The sequence below is a fragment of the Lissotriton helveticus genome, chromosome 10 (genome assembly GCF_964261635.1).
Source record: "Lissotriton helveticus chromosome 10, aLisHel1.1, whole genome shotgun sequence".
Lineage (NCBI taxonomy): Eukaryota > Metazoa > Chordata > Amphibia > Caudata > Salamandridae > Lissotriton > Lissotriton helveticus.
In genome coordinates, this window is record NC_136071.1 from 106018411 (window position 1) to 106043355 (window position 24945).

Consider the following 24945-nt stretch of genomic DNA (forward strand, 5'->3'; position numbering starts at 1 on the left):
TGACTGATTAATACTTGTCCCTTCTGAAACCTCTAAGCGCAGGGATCAAAATAATACATTTTGCTGGAATTACCGTATTTTTCTAGAGCTAAATTTCATCAGGTTAAATCTGCCGACATTTACCAGGAAAATATGCCTTTTAAATTCCTATACATGCAGAATTTGGTGCAAAAGGCATAGATTGCACCCGTAATTCCCTGTTTTCAGTGGGGGACCTAAAATTACAGGTAATTATTGCACCTAGTAAATTACGAACCCTGAGATATCGGATTTAACCTGATGCGATAATTACCTCAACCTAATCTGGGCCACTGGGCCAGGACAATGCATAGGGCCATACTGAGTCCTATACATTGTCCTGGGATATAAGATTAAATGTTCACAAAGTTTTTCTTTAAACAGTGCATTAGCCACACCTCACTGATAATGTCATGATAGCATTGGTGCACTATTTGCATGTATCACAAGGCCAGAATTTCATGGTAAACACCACTATGACTCAAAAAATCACCAGGAGCTATGGTGGGATATGGATGACATCATGTACTCCCCATTGTTTCCTTTGTGTTTTTATTTTAGTCTTTAGTCTAATTCACTTTCAGCAATACTAAATTAAACTATTTAATCAATCAATCAATCATGCCATTTGTATAGCGCACTACTCACCCGGGAGGGTCTCAAGGCGCTTGGGGAGAGGGGTATGCTACTGCTCGAACAGCCAGGTCTTGAGTTGTTTCCTGAAGGCGAGATGGTCCTGGGTCAGCCGAAGGTGGATGGGGAGGGAGTTCCAAGTCTTGGCAGCCAGGTAAGAGAAGGATCTTCCTCCGGCGGTGGCTCTTCGGATGCGTGGTACGGCTGCGAGGGCGAGGCTGGTGGACCGTAGCTGGCGGGTGGGCGTGTAGAAGGTCAGGCGGTCGTTGAGGTACTTGGGGCCCAGGTCGTGGAGAGACTTGTGTGCGTGGGTGAGGAGCCGGAACGTGATCCTCTTGTCGACGGGGAGCCAGTGCAGGTTCCTCAGGTGGCTGGAGATGTGGCTGCGTCGGGGGACTTCCAGGATGAGTCGGGCGGAGGCGTTCTGGATGCGCTGGAGTCTTTTCTGTAGCTTGGCTGTGGTTCCGGCGTAGAGGGCGTTTCCGTAGTCCAGTCGGCTGGTGACGAGTGCCTGGGTGACAGTCTTCCTGGTCTCGGTCGGGATCCAGCGGAAGATCTTGCGAAGCATACGCAGGGTGTTGAAGCACGATGAGGAGACGGCGTTGACTTGTCTGGACATCGAGAGGGAGGGGTCCAGGATGAAGCCCAGGTTGCGTGCGTGGTCGGTTGGCTTGGGTGCGGTGCCCAGGGCTGGGGGCCACCAGGAGTCGTCCCAGGCGGAGGGCGAAGATCCCAGGATGAGGACTTCCGTCTTGTCCGAGTTCAGTTTCAGGCGGCTGTCCTTCATCCACTCGGCGACGTCTTTCATCCCTTCGTGTAGGCAGGTTCTGGCGGTGTCGGGGTCTCTGGTGAGGGAGAGGATCAGCTGGGTGTCGTCGGCGTAAGAGATGATGTTGAGGTTGTGCTGGCGTGCGATGGCTGCGAGAGGTTTCATGTAGATGTTGAAGAGGGTGGGGCTGAGTGAAGATCCTTGCGGGACGCCGCAGATGACTTCGGTGGCCTCGGAGCGAAACGGGGGGAGGCGGACTCTTTGTGTTCTTCCGGCGAGGAACGAGATGATCCACTCCAGTGCCTTCTCTTGGATACCGATGTTGCTGAGGCGCTGGACTAGGGTGCTGTGGCAGACTGTGTCGAACGCAGCGGAGAGGTCCAGGAGGATGAGGGCCACTGTTTCCCCCTTTTCGAGCAGGGTCCGGATGTTGTCGGTGGCTGCGATGAGGGCGGTCTCGGTGCTGTGGTTGGCTCTGAAGCCGGACTGCGAGGGGTCGAGGGATCCGTTCGTCTCGAGGAAGGCGGTCAGCTGTCTGTTGACGATCTTCTCGATGACTTTAGCAGGAAAAGGGAGGAGCGAGATGGGGCGGAAGTTTTTGAGATCGGTGGGGTCCGCTTGCTTTGCTATTTGCTGGACTGATGGGTAGCCTAAACAAGGTCCATAAACTTAGACCATACTGGGCCTCGTTTAGAATTTGGCATATAGGTTACTCCCCCACAAATGTGGCATAGTATCCTGTTGGACAGACTGATAGTCTGTCTGCTCTGTTACAGTCTGATGGACTGTCATATTTCTGTCGATTGTTCATCCACTGGCTCCGCCCACTGAAACCGTACACTGATGGCCCGATGGACTTGTGGCCATTAGAGGAAAAATACATTAGACCATCTGCCTTATTTAGAGTAGACGATCTCATGGACTACTTTCCTGTTCATGACTGCTAGGGAGAGCCTGATGGTCTTGAACAGAAAAAAAGAAAAACTGGCCCACACCCTGGGAGAAAACTCCCAAGGTCCTTAGTATTTTTTTTTACCGCTTTGATAGTTTGTTTTTGTAAAACCAAAAATTTGCTGAGAGGCTGCATGAAACGTAGTAGCAGCCCAGCAGACTGTTAGTGTCTTCAGATGAGCAGCTGTGGCAATGGCTTCTTTGAGGGCACAGAAATCTCTACCAGTGTTGGAGATCTCTAAATAGGGTTGCAGTGGTCCACCAGGGTGGTGGAGGTAATGACGTCCGTCACCCAAACTCCAAATGATGCCATAGTCTTGTGTCTGCCTATAGATCAGTGCTAAGAGTAATGATTAATTTGCATCTATTTTATGACATAATGATTTGCAATTAGATACCAAATATCACCATCACACAGAATGGTGCCAGTAGTTTACTGGAAGACGTGACGATGATCTGAAACGCAGAATGAAAAGTACAAACGTTTATTATGGAATGCCCAATCCTTCCTCTAAATAACAGGATTATTTATGTACTTCTTATTTATTAGAATGTATTAGTTGAACCTGCTCTTTCATGTTTAAGGACCCTTGATGGGTCCCAACCACCAAAAGAGATGAGTAAAAGAAATTTACATTTTGTTATGACAAGTACTCTGGGAAAACATAGAGTCTTGAGCTGGATAGATTGGTAGATACATTAATGTAGGTTAAAAATAAGCTGCAAGGATCAAAAGTTAGTTTATTAATTTATGAATTATTATTTATTAAAAGAGATTTATTTTATGCTAACATGTTTCTTTCCCATCTCAACAGGCTACTCTGAAACCCTCACCTCATAATAACATAAAATTCAAAAGCAACATCAGGTTGAACTAAATTGAAGGACACACAATTAAATAAAAATGTTACACCATTTTGGTAATCTTTGCTGAGAGTTAGAACCCTGTACTTGACCTGTAGAGACCAGGCAGGGTGACACAAGTGAGGCCAAAGAGCTAATGTACTCAAAGCAATCCAATATGCAATAGCTACTAATTTTACTACTAAAAAGCTAATAAGAAAAGGGCAAGGGTTGGGTAAATAATAGATAAAGTAATGTCAAGAGTTCACTGAGCTAGTAATAGGAAAGAGCAGAGTCAGCAATAGATTTTATGAAGCAAAGAGAAAATAGTAACCAAGTAATGCAATAGGCAAAGGTCAATATTTCTATTGTCCAAAGTCATGGAATCAGGAAAGAATCCAGTGCATAAAAGGCAGGTGTACTGCCTGGAATCATAAAGTCATAAAATAGATCTCCTGCCACTAATTGAATAGGCGCATAAGTAGAGAAGAGTAAATCCTGCAGTGTGTAGAGATCAAGAGCTCAACAAGTCTCACCGTGAAACACTTGCTTGACTCGCCCACCGATTACGGCACAGCGCCTTTTACATATCTTGTTTCATTGTTTTAACACATATTGTGCATATGTTGAGTGCTATATATGGTCATTAAATGATTTTAGAACATTGGAATGTTGAGCGCTCCATTGACGACAATGGAGTGTTCTGGGCTTCTAATGGCCGGTAGAAGGCCGGAGCGCTAACATTCCAATGTTTCTTCACAGCTGTCGCTAAGAACAAATGCCTCATGGAACCTGTGGTGTTTTCAACTCTTCAATGCCTTTGTTTTTTTTGGTAGAACATTCTGCCCTCTAGTATTGGAATGTTCTAATAGCCTTAGAGCCGTTCGTAGTGGGCTCTACTGGTCAGTAAAGGCCCTCTTCCTTGTTAAATGACCTTGCCTTCCGCTTGGGCTTCTAACACTGGAGCAGGCCTTTAATTGCTTGTATAGCCTACTACGTCAGGCTCTAAGCCTTTATTAGCCTCTATTGCATGCTACAGTTACCTTCCAATGCAATAAATCCCTTATAGAACAACTGGGATTAAGGATGTGATCTTTACATTTCTTACGAAGGATTGTCATCACATCATTGTATTCCCTGTGACTTATCATTTGTTTATTATAATAATCTTATCCCCAAATCGCATCACCTATATATTCCATTACATCTTATAATACCAATAACTACCAAACTACCTCATAGAGTCCTCCAGGGGGGGTCCCCGTGCAGCACTGCGGCCCACTAGACAGGTAAACAGGCAAACAGCAGCTCTTCTAACTTGAATCCCACTTCTTTCTCACCACTTCATAAGATGAGATCCTGTTCCCTGCTTTGTCTTTGAACATAAATGAAATATTTTAAATGTGAAACAAGTTACATTCACACTGTAGGTGTGGTGATGCTGGCGCCTCATCAGTTTTATTAGTCAAAACAGTTTATCATTATGCATCCTTTTTATTTTTCCAACTGCCTTAATAAAGCTTTACAGGTTACTGGTCAGAGCGAAACAGGTGTCAGCGGAATGGTTAACTTAATAGGAAGAATAAAAAAAAGACATTATTACTTGAAACACTATGTGCAGGATAATTATACTTTTTAACACGTTATAGGGTGTGCTGGACTGCTCCAGTTGTTTGTTTGTCAGTATAAACAACAAGGAAGCAGGGTAAACCTAAAAGATAATTATATAGCACCAAACAAATACCAGATTTAAATCCACATAACTCTAGGGTAATGACTAAGATTCCTCCCCTGCAAATAATAATGTACCCCTTAATGAGGAGAGTGGATATTTCCCGTCCCTACCTCTTGAGCTGGAAACTTCTACTTAAACGCCTGCTCTGCTCCCTCTGCTATGTTTGAGAACTAAGACCTCAACTAACTAACTTTATTTTCATATTTGTCCGACAGTGTCAAAGTTGTGAATGCCGATTATGCTAATCTTACCTCTGAGAAACGGACCACGTTTTATGAAGCTGTGATCAAACCCTACCTCTCGCAGGATGGTAAGTATGAGGCGAGACATTTGCTGCTGTGACTGTGCTTAATTTGTAAAAAAATGAAGTGCCAGGGCCCTTCTCAGATGGTACAGCAGCCTGCTAGAGCTGCTGATAGCATGACCAGCAATACATCTAACCATCACACTCCTACAACTGTGACAATTCAGACTATTTCAGGACATACAGACCTATAATAATTGTATCAAAGTCTAGATATATTCATGATCAATGTAGATTGACTCAATAAACAAGGTTATTGTGCTCATCTCAAAATTAAGAAAAGACAGCACCACTGTGTGATGAACTGTCACTAGAGGCGGTGCTGACAGTTAAATGCCAGTGCTGAGCACCGGAAAACACTGGCACAAATTAAGGACTGTGCTGTAATACAGAAATGTAGAGAATTTTAATGATTGTTAGAGGGCTCACTGAAATGCTGGAGGGAGGCCAGGTTCACAAAAGAAATATTGAAATCTACATCCGTAGTTAAGTTGCAAATGTTTTCGAATTCTCAAACAATTCTGGGAGTTCCCGTGGGAGGTTGCGATAGTTGAAGCATGAAAAGAATAATCATATGTGTATTTACACATGTATGATCAAGGGAGTAGACAGAAAAATTCAAATGCCCCACCCCCCACATTGAACTAAACCTCGAATAACACCAAGTGGGTGATACTAGTAAGTCAAACCCATCCTAGAACAGTTTTGCTCACCCTTGTATCTATCTATCTGTCTAGTCTTCCTCACACCTGTGCTTAACCCAGTGGTTCCCAAACTGTGCACCGTGGCTCCCTGGGGAGCCGTCAAGCCTAGCCTGGGGAGCCGCTCACCGAGCACTTTAACGCATTTAACGTTGAACAGGTTGTTGGCTTCAGTAAAACTAATTAGACTTAAACATATGATGTTGATGATTTATAAGTGACATGCCTAAAGCTGAAAACGTAGTGCTTATTTGATGGCATGTCGAGGGAGAAGACTTCCATATTTCACTGGATCCCACATTCCAACACTCCCAAAGTAGGCAGAAGATACCTGATTTATTTTGTTAGACTTGTTTCATTTTTTTCCAAATACATTTTACACCAATGCAAGTTATCAGGAAAGTAAAGTTGTTTGTCTATTAAACACACTAAGTATTATTCAAAATTGACATTTGTACTTGAATCATAGGTACTTCCAGTACACATTTCTTTCAGTACACACACTTCCAGACAGGCCGGCTCTCTCCTTGAACACAGGGAAGTAAAACGCCATATATGGCATAATGGCAACATTTGAAGCAAGAAAGAGGGACGTTAAAAAAAAAAATAGAGGAATACATTTTACTTGCATTGATTTGGAGGCAATTTTAGGGAGAAGATAGCAAAAATAAAGCTTTATGTGATTTAAAAAATTGTGAGTCACCCTGCTGAGACAGGTGTGTTGGCACATATGACATGAGTGGAAATGGAAGTGCATGCAAATATTCTTCAAGCGCAGAAACACTTTGGCAATTGGGCCTGCATGCATAGGGGTGCTATCTCGCACTGTAAGTGGGATAAAAAAGTTTGAGAGGGTACTCTAAAAAAGGCATGGGCAAAGAAGTGTAACTAGGAATATGATATCAGAGGCGCCGCTTTAGTAATACAAAACACCCTGTGTATATGAATATAATACATTCATCAGCTTCATTCCAATTATTTTCAGGGAGAATGATGCAAGTACTCCAGAGGGTGGGCTTACACCCCCCTCCCCACCCCCCCCCCACCAAAATAAGTAAGAGTGGGGAGCCACGGGCAATGGCTAATGGGTCAAGGGAGCAGCGGGTCGAAAAAGTTTGGGAACCACTGGCTTAACCCATCCATTCACCCATTTTCCATCCATTCATTCAGCAGTCCATCCTTTCACCATTCCATCCATCCACCTGTTCACACATTCATCCCTTCACCCACTCAGCCACCATTTGTTTCCATCCGTCCATGCTTGGTTATTCTGTCCATCCATTCTTTCACCATTCCATCATCTTATGACCATTCTGTTCACACATGAATCCATTCACCCGCCCATGTCTGTCCTTTCATTCTTTCATCCAGTCTTCCTTTCACCCATCCTTTCGAGCATCCTTGGGTCCTTCTATCCATCCATCCTTTCAAGCATCCTTGGGCCCTTCTGTCCATCCATCCTTTCAAGCATCCTTGGGCCCTTCTGTCCATCCATCCTCTCTTCCTTCTTCCATGACATCTGTCTTCATTTGAACTTTTCAACACCCCCCCTTCCTTCCACTCTTCCTTTCTTCTGTGTGTTTTGTTCTACCTTTCGTTCCTTTGTGTTGTAATGTGAAAGGGTGAAACATCTGTCAAACAACATTCCTTTTCTTTATATATTTTTAAGGTATACCACCCTACACAGTTTACCTGCAGTGTACCGATTGGAGAATTGTAGCAGCAGGGGGAAAACAAGTGTGCAAAATTAAGTCACAGATAAATGGTTAATGCCACTTATTACATATAATAATCTGGTAAGAGAAGCACATTACTTGTTTCTTTGCCGAAAACAGCCAGATTTGTTTTATTGACAGATGTGAATTCCAGGTAAAAGCCACATATTGCAAAATCCTCTGCCTCCTTTGAGCAACATGAGTTTACTATTTTTGAGTGATGAAGTCACCCAGAGTTGCAATGGGGAACCAAAAGCTGCCCTGGTAAAAATGTTCAAACAGCCCTGCTCCCTTTGGGTGCAATTTTAACTTTACTTGCAGTGCTCCCACTGATTTTACTTGAGTAACCTCTTCATCAGTTTGAGCTGCTGTTGCGGCTGTGCGCATCAAAAATGTACCACAGTCTAGGAGTGTTCGTACTCTTCTCCCACATGCCCCTACAATAGTCAAAATGAATTACTCCAATATTACTCCCTCCTAGTATCCAACAGGCTTAAAAAGTTACTTTATCCTTGCTCTTTGAAAATGCCTTTCAGAAAGATACCCTTTATTCACATATAAGACCACATGACACCCCATGCACATGATCACCCAAGAGCCAATCACAGTAAGCCAATACGGTGGGTGGCTGGAACGTTCTGGGGGTTCTTCTGGTGTTTCCTTCTTGAAATACAAAACCAGAAATATGTATAATGTAAGGCAAATAATTTCCAAAATTGGTCTTCAAATGTAAAACAAAAGCATTGTGAGCCCATGCCATAAACGTCGAACCGATCTAAGTTCTGTAGCACCAGGACAATCGTTGACTTTTGTCTTTGCCCACGCTCTGGCGTGGTGGTTTTGCAGGTTTCAAGCCAAGGTGCCTCAACGTGTCGGGCCCTTCCCAAAACTGGTTTGTGGCGTCCATGGGCTCGTTCCTGACATGCGCCAGCGTGGAAGACTTGGCTCTGTTTGGCAACGAGACTGATGTAAGTGCAGCACACAGAAGAAAAATAATTGCACTCAATGAGTCAATAGAGTCATTTGGCTTCATCTGAAGGACATTAACATCTCTACAAGAAATCACAGCGTTGAAAAGTAAAAGGGACATTAATCATTGTTTTCTTCTGCAGATAACTGATAAAGTATGAGGAAGTAGAGGAGAACAAAATAGAAAAAAAACTTACACTTAATGACAGACTTAGGGCCCGATTAAGAGTTTGGCGGAGAGGGCACTCAGACACAGCGGCGACAGAGTACCCTCTCAGCCAAACTGAAGGTCCGCCCACCTCATTTAGTGTGAGGCGGACCTTTAGTTAGTCTCCCCTTTCCAAGAGTACCTCTCCCAAAAGAATAAGTGCTTAGGGGTCTGAGATATGCAACGAGTACAGATTTAATGAAAATAAGATGTAGATGATCCCATCGTCTCGTTCTACTTTCACTTTCCTGTAATGACGTCAGCACGCTTGGTGCGCTGAACGTCATTACAGAAATAAAAACAATCAGGCTGCTCAGGAAGCTCTTCCCAAGCAGCCTGGTGTAAAAAAAAGTATTCCCTCTGGTGCATAGCAGCAGAGGAGCCTTTATATACCTCCCCAGTGTTGGCCAGTGGCAGACACACGCACTTAAAAAGTTAACGTGCAACTGGCGCTCACAACATTATTCTCAGACTCCAGATTGAGGGTCATAGAAGGGAGAGCTTACCAAACCCTATGGGTCTGTGTTTGTGCAAAGGAGGTGCTTACAAAGGAGCATGTGGGTGAAAATACTAGTGGAAGTGATGACAACAGCAGGCCAATAGAATTAAAGGTTTCGGGGGCCTCAACAACACAGAAGTTCAAATGCAAGTGTTTATTTCAAACCATTAAGCAATAAAGATAGTGTCTGAGCATGTAGATTCATGGGCCAAGATAGAACCTGTTTCCATTGTCTGGCCCTGCACGAGGCATTGCAGTTGGGGTAGATAGTGGAAATGCATGCATGAATTACCAGTAGGGTCTTTGCAGGGGTGTCCCACGTTGAGTCTGGAGGGGAACCTTGATTCATGCCAGATATGGTTACAAATAATGAATTTAAATTGGGTTTTTATATTTAGTCCACATTTATTATGAATATCCGGCATGGATCTATTTCTCCGGGACGGGACCTAGGTTAGAAACTCCTAATTGACGGAGTTACGGGAAACCTCAACCGGAGATGACCATGCAGCCACCATGTTTCAAATTTGCCATCAATTGTTTTTGCACCATGTAGGAGCCTTTTGACCAGCCTATCTAGTAGCTTAGATGCAGTTTAGCCGTAAACCCCTGACATCTGGGGTCCATTTTATGTAACGTGAGCTGTCCATGAAGATTACTTTTTTGTGTGGTGCTTTTCGACCAAGATATATAATTTGTTGTGTTGTTTAAAATGAAAGAGTGGCCATAGAGCACATTCACTGAAGGGTGTGCAAGTGAGGCCACCTCAATCATCTGCTGAGGAAGGAGCAGAATGCTGCCCACGCAGAATGACCTGGTTGGTGCACCTCAACGCTGACTTTTGAAGAAGGATCTCTGAGCACAAATGAATGATCTTGCATCATGGAGCATGCTCACACTTGTATGACCACTCATACCTCTTCCAAAGCTTGTGGGTGTGTACGCAGAGGTTCACAGTGCATTGATTGAGGCTGGGGATGAACCTGCATTCACAAATGTAGGTGCAGACTTCAAGACAGTCCTCTTGTGCACCTACTAGGGTTGTGCTTTGTATACTACCATGCATGACACTAATTTGAGGGTGTGGCTGACACTCTTTACTCACATCCCCAGTATATAATACAACTCTAAGAGTCTGATGCTCACATCATGTGCATACATGTCTTTCGGAGCATATAGTAGTACAGAACCATTGCACATTGCAGGAGGCAATTACATCCCCCCTTTTTATATAGGAAGACATAAAGGAAGACATATATGATTCATCAAAAGGTGAGTGCATATTTCGAAAGACATACAAAGCTAATAATGTATCAAGCTTAGAACAAGGATAAAATACCACATTGTCTCTTACAAAATTACAAGCACTTGGTATCTGACATAGTACTGCCATTGATGAAGTGTGGACAGGATATGATATTAGTTGGAACACCAGTATATTGAACATGGCTTGCTACCTGGATAATGTAAAATGTGCATCTGAGGCAGTCGATGATGGGTCCACCAATTTGAAGAGCTGCGGTTTAGAGTGGCTGATTGATAACTGAAGGTGTCCAATCTGGTCGTTGAGATAAGGGGTCAGAAGCGAGGATGAGGGTATATAAAAGATCAGGTTATATTTTTGTAAATAGTCAGCACAAACTAACAGCAGTAAGTCTAAAAGCAACTTTCTAAAAACATCTCAGTGTCACAAATATTTCCAAGGGCTGAAGCCAAACACGCATTATTTGCAGTCATGATAAAGAGATTCAAACTTACCATAACGCAGTGTTGAAGCCAAATTTTCATTAAAACAGTAACAAGGTTTTGGTAACAATGAATAGAAACCAGAACAAGTTTCTATGGGTAGGATCAACATTCCACACACCAGTCTAAAGCCAACAGGTGATGTCGTGTAAATGGAAATCCCAAAGATCTGCGATTAGAGTTCACGCCTTATTAGTAGCTTCATTCAGTTGAGACTAAAACTGAATTAGTGACCAACTTTCATGAAAATTTACTACGGATCAGTAGTACAACTATCTACTGAGTAATACCACTCACTAAATTAACAATATAATTTGCTTTTCTAAGAATCCTCACCCTGTTTCTAGCGGAGCAAGGCGCCACTGGGAAGATGTGCATTGCACTAGATCCTGAATTTTGTATGGAGTTTTATCACACTATATCCAGATTCACAATTTCAACCAACAAACATTTGCATCCATTACATGGCCTATGACTATATCATCAAGGGTAGAATATAATTACTATTCATTACTCCACATCCAATTACCAGGAATTACCTTGTGTTGTAGTGGTAGGTTTATGTACTGAATGCAATGTTTTTGTCATGCAGTATTTTGCATACAGTATAGTGAGGGTGTACATTGAATGCTCTTCAGAGCAACCTATCTGGTGCTTACCTACCCAGAAATCTGGCTCCTCCTTAGCATGATTTGCCTACGCATGTATCAACCAGATTCTCTTGTCAACCTATGATCGATTGAATTTTATTTATAATATAGGTAAAGCACACTATCTTCATGTGGGTTTCTTGGTGCTGAAGGATGCGTAACACCTACCCAATCGGGAGGGTCATCAACAAGAACAAGCATTTGCAATGCAATGCAATCAGTCTCGCCTTTGGGACCTTATATGTATTTAGTTATGCAGCTCATTAGCCTGGGTGCTGAATCATCTACTGTTCTTTAACATGGAGGGAAAGTAAGCACCAAACTGCTTGACACGCCAGGTATGGGAACACATGGAGAAAAATATTGCCTTTTAGCGGGAATTGGTATAGTCCAAACCTCTGTTTTTTATACAAAATCAGGGCCTTCGTGGTCATATGACTGAAAATGCAAGATTAGAAAATGCTAAAGTAATTCTGGTATTTTACTGACCTCTGCTGGTCGTTTTCTTTCAAGAGAGTTAAATAAAGGCAGTTGCCAGAAAAATGTAAAAAAGAAAGTCCCTCAGCAGAAAGCAATTCTGATACTTTATTTAGCTCTGCTGGTCATTTTCTATCAAGACAGTTAAAAAGAGGCAGTTGAACAGAATAAATAGTCCCTCAGCCGAAGCAGACAAGTCCTAGGGCTGATCTCCAGAGTCCACAAAGTACATAGACATATAAGTATATACTAAAGTATATACCAGTAGTCTTGAATGTTTGATCGAAAAAGAAACATTAACAGAAACAATCGATCTGGTTGGCTCACATAAAAGTAAGAAAGGGTACCATTTGCCTCAAATCAATGGGAAGATAGCCCAAAAGCTTAGCATCAAGGACACTGAAAGCGAGACCACCCTACAGGACTAAGGATTAGCACAAGGCACCGTGAAAAGGCCCTGAATCTATACCTGAGTTGTAACTTCAGCTACAACTAAACAATAAGTCCTTGCTTGGCCAGATCAGGCACCTTCACAACATTGAAGTGGGTGGCTGTTACTGGGGGTAGAATCTGTCTTCAATCCCTTCAGTCCTCAGCTGTAGAATGGCCTTGTAGAGTATGCTCAGCCTAGCTAGTGCAATTAGACAAACCAATATTTGATGAAAGTCCATTCATTACTACTTGTGTTTTTCCTCCAGCTTCAAGTTCTGGCCAAAGATCCCGCCAACATGCAGCTCTTCAGCAGCCTCAATCTATCCAAGGAAATGAACACCTACTACACCAAACTGCTCACCTCCGCTCCCGGCGTTAACCTCTCCAGGTACCACATATGATCGCACATATGACCATAACGTCTACTCATAATAGGGTAGTAGATGGTCGTTGAATTATCGTAGGTAATCTAAAAAATATTTTAAAGGATGGGGTTCCACTTTGTTTAAGAAACTGTTACTAAAATTCATTATTATGTTAATTTTATAATAAGAACAGAAGCATTTACCATTTGTACAGTCAAAGCAATAATTATTCCACATGAGTGAACACAGACCTAAAAAAGTACTAGGATGAAACGTTTTTTCAAATAATTATCATGCATGATCCCCTTAGCCGCCTCTTGTTCTGCTTTTCAAAAAATGCCAGTTGAACTGTGTGGAGTTATATGCAGGCTGATATTTACATGTATGCTATTACATCAGATTACTTTTTTAGCAATGATGCCAACAGGAACATAGCACCATACCACAACTCTTAAGGCTCCGCCTACAACTTGCGTGTTTTTTTACAGGTACATTCATGAATCACACAATTCTTCATAGCACTCAAGAATCCTGTATTCTTCAGTCTGCAATACAAATGGCATAAGTTAAAACGTTACACTAATGCCAGGATACCCTCCAGGGTAATAGTGCCTTCTACAAGTCTGCATAAAATACAATACCAGAAGGGCTATGCCAACTGCCCCCATGACAAAACATGCCAATGGCTTATCCATGCGGCAATGGGGTTGGACACGACACTAAAGGGTGGTGGTGGAGGCCGAGCTGGGAAAAGGTGCGTGCGGGCTACTCACTGTTGGGAGTCACCACAGCTATATCACTACCTCTGAGGCAAATGGAGAGTTGCAGGCACAGAGAACCGACCCAACTGCTACTGAGTCCAATTTAGATTTTGATATTGGTCAAAGCATTCTACCTTGGCCGCCAGACATTCACATTCACACAGCAAGCATGTTTGGGGCCCTTGTTGTAATGGTCAGAAATGGTACTGAGCTTAGCAGCCAGGGGCTTTGCATCTGTCATCAGAGACTCCTTGATGGGCACAGTGGTGAGGGAGGAGGCAGGACCAATGGGAGAGGAGTTGGCCTAACAGCTAGGGAGGTAGGCTTTGAATCTGGGGAACTGGGTTTCCAGTCTCGACAATGATGCTGAATATCCTGTGATTCTGGGCAAATCACTTAATCTCCCCGTGCCCAACAAAAAAATGTGCCCTCATGTAATGCAACCGGTGCTTTATAAAGCGCTCTCATACCTGTTTCAGGTCAAGTTCGCGCTATATAAAACTCTGTATTAAAAAAAAAAAGAATGGTATGAAGGAGGTTTCTGTAGAGGCACTTTTTGAACGGTACATTAAAAAAAGCCATATCACAAAAATGTTAGCATCTGTGATGTCTCAAAACATCATGACCAGGAGGGCCACTGAATGCCTTAAGAGGGCTCACATAAATAAACCAATAGCTGAAGTGGGCTAGCCCAAAGCTTCTTTCTCTACATATGTGTATGTGGTGTGTATTCATGCGTGTTGTGTGATGTGTGTTGGGGTGTGTTGGGTATTAATGACAAGAGGTCTGCCAGATAGATAAAGCTGCCTACAGTCAGATCTAAAATGGTTCTTTAAAATGAAGCCAGAAGGTTCTTGTGTTGTTCCAGGGACCTTTATTTATGTGCAACACTTCACCAGGTACATGCTTATACAGAATATGCCTGCTTCTCCTTGAGGGGTGCTTTCTAGGTAGGATTGATGTTCATCCCATTCAAACTCAAAGTAGCCATTAACTTCCTAAATAATGTGGCATTTCCTTGTGTGGTGAATGGCAGGGCTATTTATAGCCCTTACCTGAATTATTGCAGGCGATACTCAACTTTGTTTCTGCTTAGTAGGAACGGTGTCTTCGCTATCCAGACCCTCTCTCAACTTTACAGTGCAATACCAGATAGGATGGATGAGAACTGCCTGGATCTGACTAAACCTAAGACAGTGTTGATGGTAACAGGAACAATAAGCATATTTCATAATTCATGAGCAAATAAAGTCCTCTTTGAGGAAAAGTCGTCCAATACTTGCCACCAAGAAGGCGAAAGTGCTGGTAGTTGCTGTTGGACCTCAATTAACAGTAAAACAATACACAAATGATGCACCCATAAACTGTAATCAAAATATGACATTATTAGACAGATTCCAAGCTCTGTTGGAGGAGGAACATAGAGCAAAGGCAGTAAAAGTAATCAGTGGAGCCCACCGTGATGATTGCAATGCTTCGTGAGTAGGGTTGGCATGTAGGCTTCTGAAGGGCCTGAAGGAAAGTCCATATTCATTTATAAGGATGGAAGCCAAGCTGTTCAGTGTTGCCTATCTTACCCACACTCTTCAGAGGCTGAACTCAATCTCGTTGTTCAGAGGATAAGATGTAAATTGTAAATTCTGAGACAAAGGATAATTTGCTGTGTGGATGCTATTGTCAGGCAAAATACTCTTTTCCTTTGTACTTGCATGATAACAGAGGGCCACAGCTCAAGACCTTTTAATAATTCCAAGATTTTTAAACAGTCGCTTATGGTGTCAGGGAACAGGGTCAAGACTGATTTGCATATGGCTGGGTCTGGACTGGGGTGGCGTAGTTCGCTAAAGAATGATGATGGATTCAACCCAGATCTGTGACTGGGGGTGAGTATCTGATAGGTTTCAGTATTCCGTCCTTCACCTCCTTGTGGTTGCTTCAACCGTATAAAGTAAACAGGGTTCTTTGCAGGACCTAGTTACACTGCCTTCCAGATGCTGCCCTACAGACTTTGAGCCAGAGGTCGCAATGCTGGCACCAAGGGTCGGAAAGAGAAAGCCAGGGGCTCACAGCTGCAACCACTGCTGACCCCTAAATGATGGCCCCTAAAAGACATCCATTCCCCCAATGCTACTTGCCCTGCTCCCCGCCCTGCTCCTCATTCAAAATTATTTTAATATTATTATTAGAAATTAGGTCTCTAATTGGCAGAAGCATGACCTCTGTCCAAGTAGGGACCCTAATCCTAGTCAGGGTATGTCAGATACACACCCTAAATTAACCTGTTCTCACACTCCGGAAGCTTGACACAGAGCAGTCAGGCTTAACTTAAGAAGCAATGTGTAAAGTATTTGTGCAACACTTAAATTATAGAAACACAGTGAATACATCACAAAGACTCCACACCAGTGTAGAAAATAAAACCAATAATTTTATGACTTAAACAGGACTAACATGACAAACATTTAAAAAGTAGATCCTGAGATATGCAATTTTAAAGATATAGGTGAAACTAGCGCATAAAAAACACAAAGCTCCAACTGTGGTTATTTGGTCTCACAGGACATGTGAAACTTGAAAGTAAATGTCTAATTTTTTAAATACACTGCACCCTGCCCTTGGGGCTGTCAAGGACCTACCTTAGGACTGATTTATGTGTATTAAAAAGAAAGAGTTGGGCCTGGCAAAAGGCTTAACTTGCAAGGTAGACATGGCAATTAAAAAAATTCTTGAACTGCTCTGCAATGGCAGGCCTGAGACATGTTTAAAGGGCTACTGAAGTGGGTGGCACAATCAGTGCTGCAGGCCCACCAGTAGCATTTAATTTAAAGGTCCATGGCACATGTAGTGCACTTTACTAGGGACTTATAAGTAAATTAAATATGCCATTTGTGAATAAGCCAATGTTACCATGTTTTATGCAGAGAGCACATGCACTTGAGCACTGGTTAGCAGTGGCAAAGTGCCCAGAGTCCAAAAGCCAACAAAAACGAATTCAGTATAAATCGGAGGAGGAAGGCAAAAGGTTTGGGGGTGACCTTGCTGAAAGGACCGGGTGCAACAATTATTGTCATTATTATTATTTTCACACAATGGTTCACCAGCTTCAAAATGCCGGCGATGCCACTTGTTTCCTAATTAGTCCTTCTCCCACAAAAATGTTTTCTTTTTTACCTTTAAAACCAAGACCTATCGACTTTACCAAGGATTGTTGCAGTTTCCATGCTAGCTTTCAGAAGTAGTGCAAACATCACTTTGGGGCAAACTCCAGCAGCGAACATTTTCTTTTGCCACCTACAGTTAATAAACATTTGCTCTGGATTTCCACATCTCTTTACCTTGAAATGTTACTTTTTCTTTCTATGATTCAGTGGCATCATAGATGTTTTGTTTCTGAATTGATGTATTAGTGGAAAATGTTGGAGTAACCCTATGAATGCATGTGTTATCTCATGAATCAATGTTTTGCTATAGGGCTAGGGCAGTGCTTAATTTGTGAAAGAAAAAGTACTGGTGCCCAAGGCTCTGCTCAGATGTCAGCGACCAGTGCAATTAAGCGTTGGCATGCCAAATCTCAAGGGTGGTAACCTTTAATTCACTGCAGACACTCCCTGCCCCTGTCTCTGGCTCTTGCATGTTCCTGCGTTCTCCTTTCATGACAGTTTATCCGTCTTTCTTTTCATCTGTCTTTCCGATCTGTCTGTTTTTCCATCTCTTGCACTCAGTAAACATTTGATGCAGGATATAAGTCCGGGTCCCCCCAAAAAAGTGCCAGTATCCTCAACTGGCAACCACCCGCTCAAATTAAGCACTGGGCTAGGGTAGTGTGTTTCACTGAAGAATAGGTCAATAAACAGCCTTAAATTGAAGACAATGGTCATGTGCTGTGATTTGTTGTATATTTTACATGTTGACAGATAGATGGAGTATAAAGATAAATCTTAACCCTTACCCCTTGCATACTTCCCACATGCTAGTATTCCTGGCAAGTTCATGTGCTTCCTCAGCCCCTCAAGCTTAAAGAACGTCAGTGCACAAGAAGCTCTACTTCTGGCCCAGCGACTGAGTGAGAACTGCCTGTCAGGCCAGAGAAACACCAGCACCAACATGACTGGACCAGCACCATTGCCAACACCAGAAGTGATGCAGGTAATGCTTTTGCTAACATGCTCCAGAAGGCGGGATTGGGCTGGGATGTTGAAAGATGGGAGATATTTTAGAGTGATCATGAGTACCATTCCAAAAACTGATCAAGGTTTGGTTGGACCATTAGAGATTTGAAGACATCTCCTACAAACCCTACATTATTATCGCAGACTTTTGTGCTCCTAAGGCATGGTGTTTTGATTCTTTTAATTCATCACTATATAGAGAGAAAGGAATGTAATGGATTTCAGATTAATAGGATATCAGATTCTTTTTTGATTCACTTGAGAAGGAAAGAAATTACATGAGGTGATCAGATCTAAAACATGAGGAAATGTAAGTAAGAATCGAAATGAATCAAAATCATTAAAGTCAAGTAAATGCTTATCTTATCATACCTTGTTTCAAAAAACCTGGAATTGGAATCTATTTAGATAAAAGGATCTCTCATCAGCCTTGAAAGACCTCCCCGTCCTGCAACAGTGATACTTCTGCTATGAGCATCTTTCACCCATCTTGGGATATACATGCTAACATGAGCTGTTATCCTAGGTGATATTCGTGACTATCTCTTTCTCCAAAGAGTCATCACTAGAGAAGAGATTTTTGCAGTCCCAGTATTTTTCCCTCTTGCAGGCTGGACTCCCCATTTGCTGTGCCTTTTACCCGCCATCTATTCATTGGTTTGCTCAAAGGATGCTTGCTGTATCTCAGGAAATAGAGATCAGAATCAATAGTTTGAAGGGAGATATTAGTGGATGTTGACTGGACCCGTCCATATTCCCATCCATAAGGAAAGAGAATCCAATTGCTGAGGAGCTACTGGAAGAGTAAGTAAGGAGTAGAGAGGGCACTAGAGCAGAGATTATGAACACCCAACTGTTACGAGACTTAACAAGTGGGACAGCTGTCAAGAATCAATAGCTAGGAGGGTGGAACCAAGGAAAGTCACATAGAGGATTGATTTAATATAATAGATTTAACTTTTTCTCTGGATGATAAACATTTGGATGTGTAGCTAATTAAGCTATAGCAGCATCTCCAAACAAGCTACTTTGTTTTGCATTGCATGGCCCAAGATCTTGGAAACTGTTTATTTTTTATTCCTGAAAGGGGTTCAAATGCCATAAATGTCTCCAAAGCCAGCCTAAGAGTTATTGCATTGGACTGCTTTAGTCACATTTATGTTAGGTATGAGATGCCAAAAGCAGTAACTATACAAAATATTTCTTGTCTAAGCTGCTAAAACTTTTCAGAGGTTTCTTCTGATTTTTGAAATGTGGAACTCCGGTGCTAACCTTCCATAACCTGTCTTCTTCTTTTGCCTGGCCCTTCTCAGATTGCTATTTCACTGGTGAAGAAACTCAACAACATTTCCGTAGACACCATCACGGCTTTGGGGCCAGTGGCTGTGGGACTCTCTCCATCCCAAATCGATAGCATCAGCGATAAAGACCTGGAGGCTTGCCTACCAACCCTCAGCAAAGTGCAAGGCTGGAGCCTCAGACAATCAACTGACATTATGAGCAAACTGGCCAACGCTGGGCACAAGGTAACAAGACGTGCAGTTGTTCTTCCTTTGGTATCTCATTCAAAAACATATACACCCTGATTCTAATGCCATCTGCCAGTTTCTGTTAGCACTAAGCTCTGTTTCTTAAAATGTAATGTTGAGGCTGCATAAACGCTGCTTATATGAAACACAACATATTTATCCTGGGTACCAGTAACATTTATCAGAGTTAGGCCATGATCATATGAAGGCGTTGGGTATGTAAAAGGCATTATTACTAAACCCTTCACGGGAAAATAATAATTTTTGTTCTCAATTTAGCACCCTTTTAGTGTTATTGCGACCCTCCCGTTCTTTCTTCAAACTTCCATTCTGTATGTGAAATGTTGCTATTGTGAGCCCAAAGTACTGCTTCTCATTTTCTGCAGACACTTCCCTTCCAAGTTTATGATGAATGAATACATTTGGTGGTCAATTTACAGTGACTATATATGTAGTCTTAACTTACTCTTGCATATCCAGGAATAAGTCACAGCTGCTCGCGGAAGATATATTTTTCATTGGGCCATGGATTTGTAAGACACAAAGTGAACAAATCCATTCATTGTTCAAAGAAGAACAGTCCATCAGCACAGATGTGCCACTCTGAACATTACATAAGATATTGTGGATCGGTCCTTTTGGCCAAAATATCCCAAAACGCCGATAGGCCTTCTTTTCAGACTTTATGCTTTTAAAACAAAATCATTTAAAGATGTTAGTCACACATAAGCATGGCAGTCAATCAGTCAAATAATTTTTTTATTTGTTTAACAACAAAACCAGATAAGGATACCATTTAAAAAAATGATTTTAAATAAAAAACAATAAGTATCATAAATACATAAAAATTTAAAACAATAAAACACCCATTATGGATTTAAAACAATAAAGAATCACGGACATTAATAGTGACTTTACGATAGCGGCCAACCACAAAACATGTCAGATGATCTGGTTCAATCTGTAGAAACATTATAGTATGTCTACACTCTGACAATTCATGAATCCTCTTTTTTTAACAGAGGAACTAAGTAAGAGCGACACATACGAAACATATGGTTCTATTTTCAGTGTGTTCCTTAATATAAATGCGCGTTGATCATTGGCTTGTCAGGTTTGACACTCCCTGTTAAAACACTGACGTGTTAAGAATATATTCTTAAACCATGGTACATCTTTATTAATATGCAGTTTATGTATAAAAAAGGCTGGGTCTACCAAGTTCATTATATAATTTCCTGATACAACAAAACTATGGTATTTTCTGATGACAGTCCATTTTAAAGAATCAGTAATGAGATGGAGTCTCTGCACATAAAAAGATAGGACAGACCTATCTTTTTATGTGCGGAGACTCCACAGTTGTAAAGATACTACTAATAAAATACCTTTGTGAATAGCAAACAATTGTAAACTTACACAAAAGTGTAAGTTTCCCTTTGTGAATCAGGCCCTCAGTGTTCAGTAGACAGTCATGCTTCATACTTCTATGTTACTAGGAGCTCCGTGCTCTGACATGTCTTCATTCCTTACTGCAGGTAGTTCATAAGGAATGACACCCACTCAACATCCAAAACCACACATGCATTCTGAACACATACAAACACTCATATATGAACTCTCTCTGTCTCTCTCAGTCTTCCTTTACTTGTATTTACTATTTCAGTTCAACAACCTGGGAGAAATGGGAAGTCTTGTGAGTGGTGTTTCCATAAGTCAGCTGCAAGAACTGCCTGCGGCCAGCCTCGTTGAGGACATGAAGAATCCATTGGTTACAAGCCAGTTGCCCTATGCACCGCCCTCTGTACAAGATGTAATAGTTCAAAAGGTAAAATATGGTTTTCGGCATAGTAAAGATAATGATGTTTAATGCAATAATAAGATGTCATGGCTCCATTCTGGGTTGGGCAGTAATTCCAATTCAGCCTAGGACCAAGAAGCAATCCAGGTTTTGCTGTGGGGGTTAATCATCTTTAAGTCCATTCTTTCAATAGTTCTAATCTGAAGGTAGCCATCTCTTGATAACATTTTAAAATCAATATGTTTCCTTCACCTTAAATGTAATCCCTCAATTAACCCCAAAAGTAAATAGCACAGAATTTGATCCTTGAACTAAATTTTTCACAGTGCTTCAATGTGTTTGGGAATAATGGCAGAATTATAGTTTTCAATGTTTGTGTGCCACTTTCCATTTTAGATTGCATCTGTTGCTTCCGGCCCGGGGGATTTGATCAGAAAAATCGACAATAGTCTTGTTTGCAATATTCCGAAAGTGGACTTACTCTTCAAAACTGAAATACCCAATGTCGAGGATCTCAACACTAAACAATGGTGTAAAGATCAAGTAAGTGCAATCGCCATGAGTGTAGAAAGGTGTAAATGACTATAAGATCAGAACTTAAAGAGGGAATCAGCGAACAGCTGAAAGGATAGTGCTCTCAAACCTTTTAGCTGTGGATCATTCACTGCTTCTAACTTTTGTCAAAATGGATTGATTGATGATGTTTGCAAATAATTTTGACTCAACGAGATAAGACATTTCCTTTTGACTAGCAGACACTGATAGCTCAGTCTCTGGATTAGATAGTAGAGTGAACAATGTAAAGACTTTGTGTGTGTTGTGGAGAGCTTGTGCAGCATGGGCAACAGTATCTCAAGAAATATATGAACTGAATTTAAGTGGTAGCTTGAGGTGACATTTATTGGTTTTTACTTTGCTTTCTTCTCAGGCTTCCATGTTTTTTCCAGATGTGATGAAATCAGGAGCTAACCCTCAAAGGTAAGGAACTGCTCTTTCTGTTCACTTACAAAATCAGTACCTGGGTGGACCTACACGAATGCTTCAAATAGAGCAATGACCACTCTTCCGCGGTTCTTTTTGGCACATTGACTAGCCCCCGGAGTGGGACATCATAGGCTACAAGTTCTATTCTGTGGCTTCTACAACTGTGGAACATATTAGTACAACAATGACATTTTTTATGTTCTCTAATGCAAAATAGTTCATGTCCTCGAAATCATACCAGTGTTCTTTGGTAGGACTAGAGGACCTACAAAATGCATAAAAAGAAAAAATTGCTCTCTATGTTTGTCTCTTGCCATATTGTCCATCTAAACTACATTTAAACATGAGGTCATAATTCTTTTAACGAAAATATTCTCTTCTGACTTTCAGTTTATCCCCTTATGTCCTGCAAGGCTTCACCTGCGCAGCATCCAACAATATGGACCTGAGTACCTGCCAGCAACTGGCAAAAGCCATGAGGGATACGAAGGCCCAATTAGATGAAGAGCAGGTTGGTCTTGTTATAGAGAGCTTTTTTCTTTCCAACCTCACACACAACCCACTGGATCATCTTTGATGGTGACAATAAAATGCCCCGCCTCATTTCATTTCAGCTGTCTTGCTTAGCAAAGAAGTTGACCAGCAATGGAGCCCTCAATGATTTTGAAAATTATCCACAAGAGATGTTGTTCTTTCTCAGGTAAAAAGTCACAGGTTTATGCTAAAGCATATTAAGTTAGAAATGGATTGTGTTTAAACTCATGCATTACAATGGCAACTGAATCCAGTTCATAGCCACTAATGACCATTTCATGGTTCCAGCAATTAGCCCTGATTTACTTTTAGAAGACTTTCCCATTCTTGGCCTATGGACACAGGTGTTCAGATAACACAGTCAAATTAGCATTCAGTTGTGGAGTTGGCGATCCTTCCTTGCCACTTAAAAGTTGTTTGTCTTCTGCCTGTAGCTCCTCAAATTATTCAGCATTTGGAGGCTGCAAAGAGTACTTCAGAAGAGTTGGTGCAGCCGACTTCGAGATCCTGCGTCCTGAGTCTTATCAGCGCAAGCGCCTCCTGTCTGAAGCCTTATCATGCCTAGTAAGTAGAAGACGGTCACCCAGTGTTTAGCAGGTCGATTTGGGTTTATAGCACAACCCCAAATACCAACAAATAATAATAGCTTCCTTTTGAAAGTGGCAAAATTATATAGAGTGGAAGGCATGAACAGCAGAGAAATTGTAACTTACATGAATTGAGAGACTTTTTCATAAGTATTATTAAAAGTTAAGGTAAGATGGCAAATTCTTATTCCATCAGAATACCATCATTAGTTAGGAAGAATTCTTACATGGTGTCAAAAGTAGGCATACTGCTCTTTGTGGAGGTGATGTCCTAGTTTCTGGTTATTTAATAAAACATTTTTTTATTGAAAACACATTTCAATGAAAACAGTTCACTGAAAAACAATTTAATTGTCAGAATCTCCCAGGAATAGTCTATGTGAATTTAGATTAATAAGTAGAATAAAAGGCCCACAATTAGAGTTAGGGACATGGTTAGTGTAAACTTTAGAGTCAGGAGACAGGTCATGGTAAGGTAAGGAAAAGGTTAAGGTTAGATAAGGGTAAAGGTAAGAGATAAAGGGCCTTATTTAGAGTTTGGCAGACATGGTAGTCTGTTGCAAACGTAATGGAGTTCCCTGTTGACAATCCCTTGGTTCACCTGACAGAGCCCCTCATTGGCTCCATCGATGGAAAACTTCCATCAGTGGACCAACAGAGTAGGGACCGGCAGAGGAGGGACATTACACTGTCAGCTCTATTTAGAGTGGGTGATGTAATGCCTTTTTTCCTGTACTTCATCACTTGGAAAAACTTGCCAATGAGAGGAAAACAACATTAGTGACCCCCACACTCTGGGAGAAAATTCTGAGGATGTGGGGGTCATTAGTTTGGGAGTTTTTGTTTCTGAAAAACAAAAATAAAAGTTACAAGATTGATGGACCACTGTCAAAACCTACAACATTTAGCATGCTGAAAAGGACCGCATTGACCGCGGTTGCCTTGAATGTACAGAGATGACAGCTGGGCTGGTAGTCATCTCTAAATGTGGCAGTCAGAGTACCATCAAGATGGCAGAGGTAATGTCCTCTGCCATCCTGATGGGCACTTCTCCATCTGGTAAGTGCTAATAAATCAGGCTCTAAGTTAAGGACAGAGTTAGGATGAAGCTAATGATTAAGGTTGAGGTTACATAAAACATATCACTGCAAACCTAGGGTAGATTCATTCAATATTAACATAATTTCTCAACTAAAAAGTTATTTCTAAGCTAAATCGGTTTCAATGAAATGTGCATTTCAAGGCAAAGTATATCAAAAGCTGACATTACATTTGAAATGGTTTTCCATGAAAAATGTTCAATGGATAGAATTTATATGAAATGTGCTTAGGTAGATTCGATTTCTCAATGTAGTCTTAACTGTGCACGGCTAGTAGAGCACGTTTTGAGTCTTTAACGTGTTAGACAAGTACTGCCCGTATTTCCTACAAGAAGGTCATGCGAAGGGGGGTGTTCATCAGTAAAAGTCACTTTATTTTCTATTTCAAATGAATGGCTATATAAACTACAAGTGCCTAACAAAAAAATGAATGTGTCCATCTGTAAGCAACTGGTGCTCATGTAA

General features: G+C 41.6%; 1 protein-coding gene across 1 annotated transcript in view; it reads left to right on the forward strand.

The window, feature by feature from the left end:
- LOC144785986 (uncharacterized) overlaps nt 1-24945 on the forward strand; it is a 252354-nt gene that overhangs the window by 154719 nt on the left and 72690 nt on the right. The window contains exons 13-23 of the mRNA XM_078664891.1: nt 5165-5259; nt 8516-8637; nt 12917-13038; nt 17751-17922; nt 19259-19471; nt 21141-21302; nt 21672-21818; nt 22204-22253; nt 22650-22770; nt 22874-22959; nt 23228-23357. Coding sequence (XP_078521017.1) covers nt 5165-5259; nt 8516-8637; nt 12917-13038; nt 17751-17922; nt 19259-19471; nt 21141-21302; nt 21672-21818; nt 22204-22253; nt 22650-22770; nt 22874-22959; nt 23228-23357 — 1420 coding nt within the window. The remainder of the gene's footprint in view (nt 1-5164; nt 5260-8515; nt 8638-12916; nt 13039-17750; nt 17923-19258; nt 19472-21140; nt 21303-21671; nt 21819-22203; nt 22254-22649; nt 22771-22873; nt 22960-23227; nt 23358-24945) is intronic.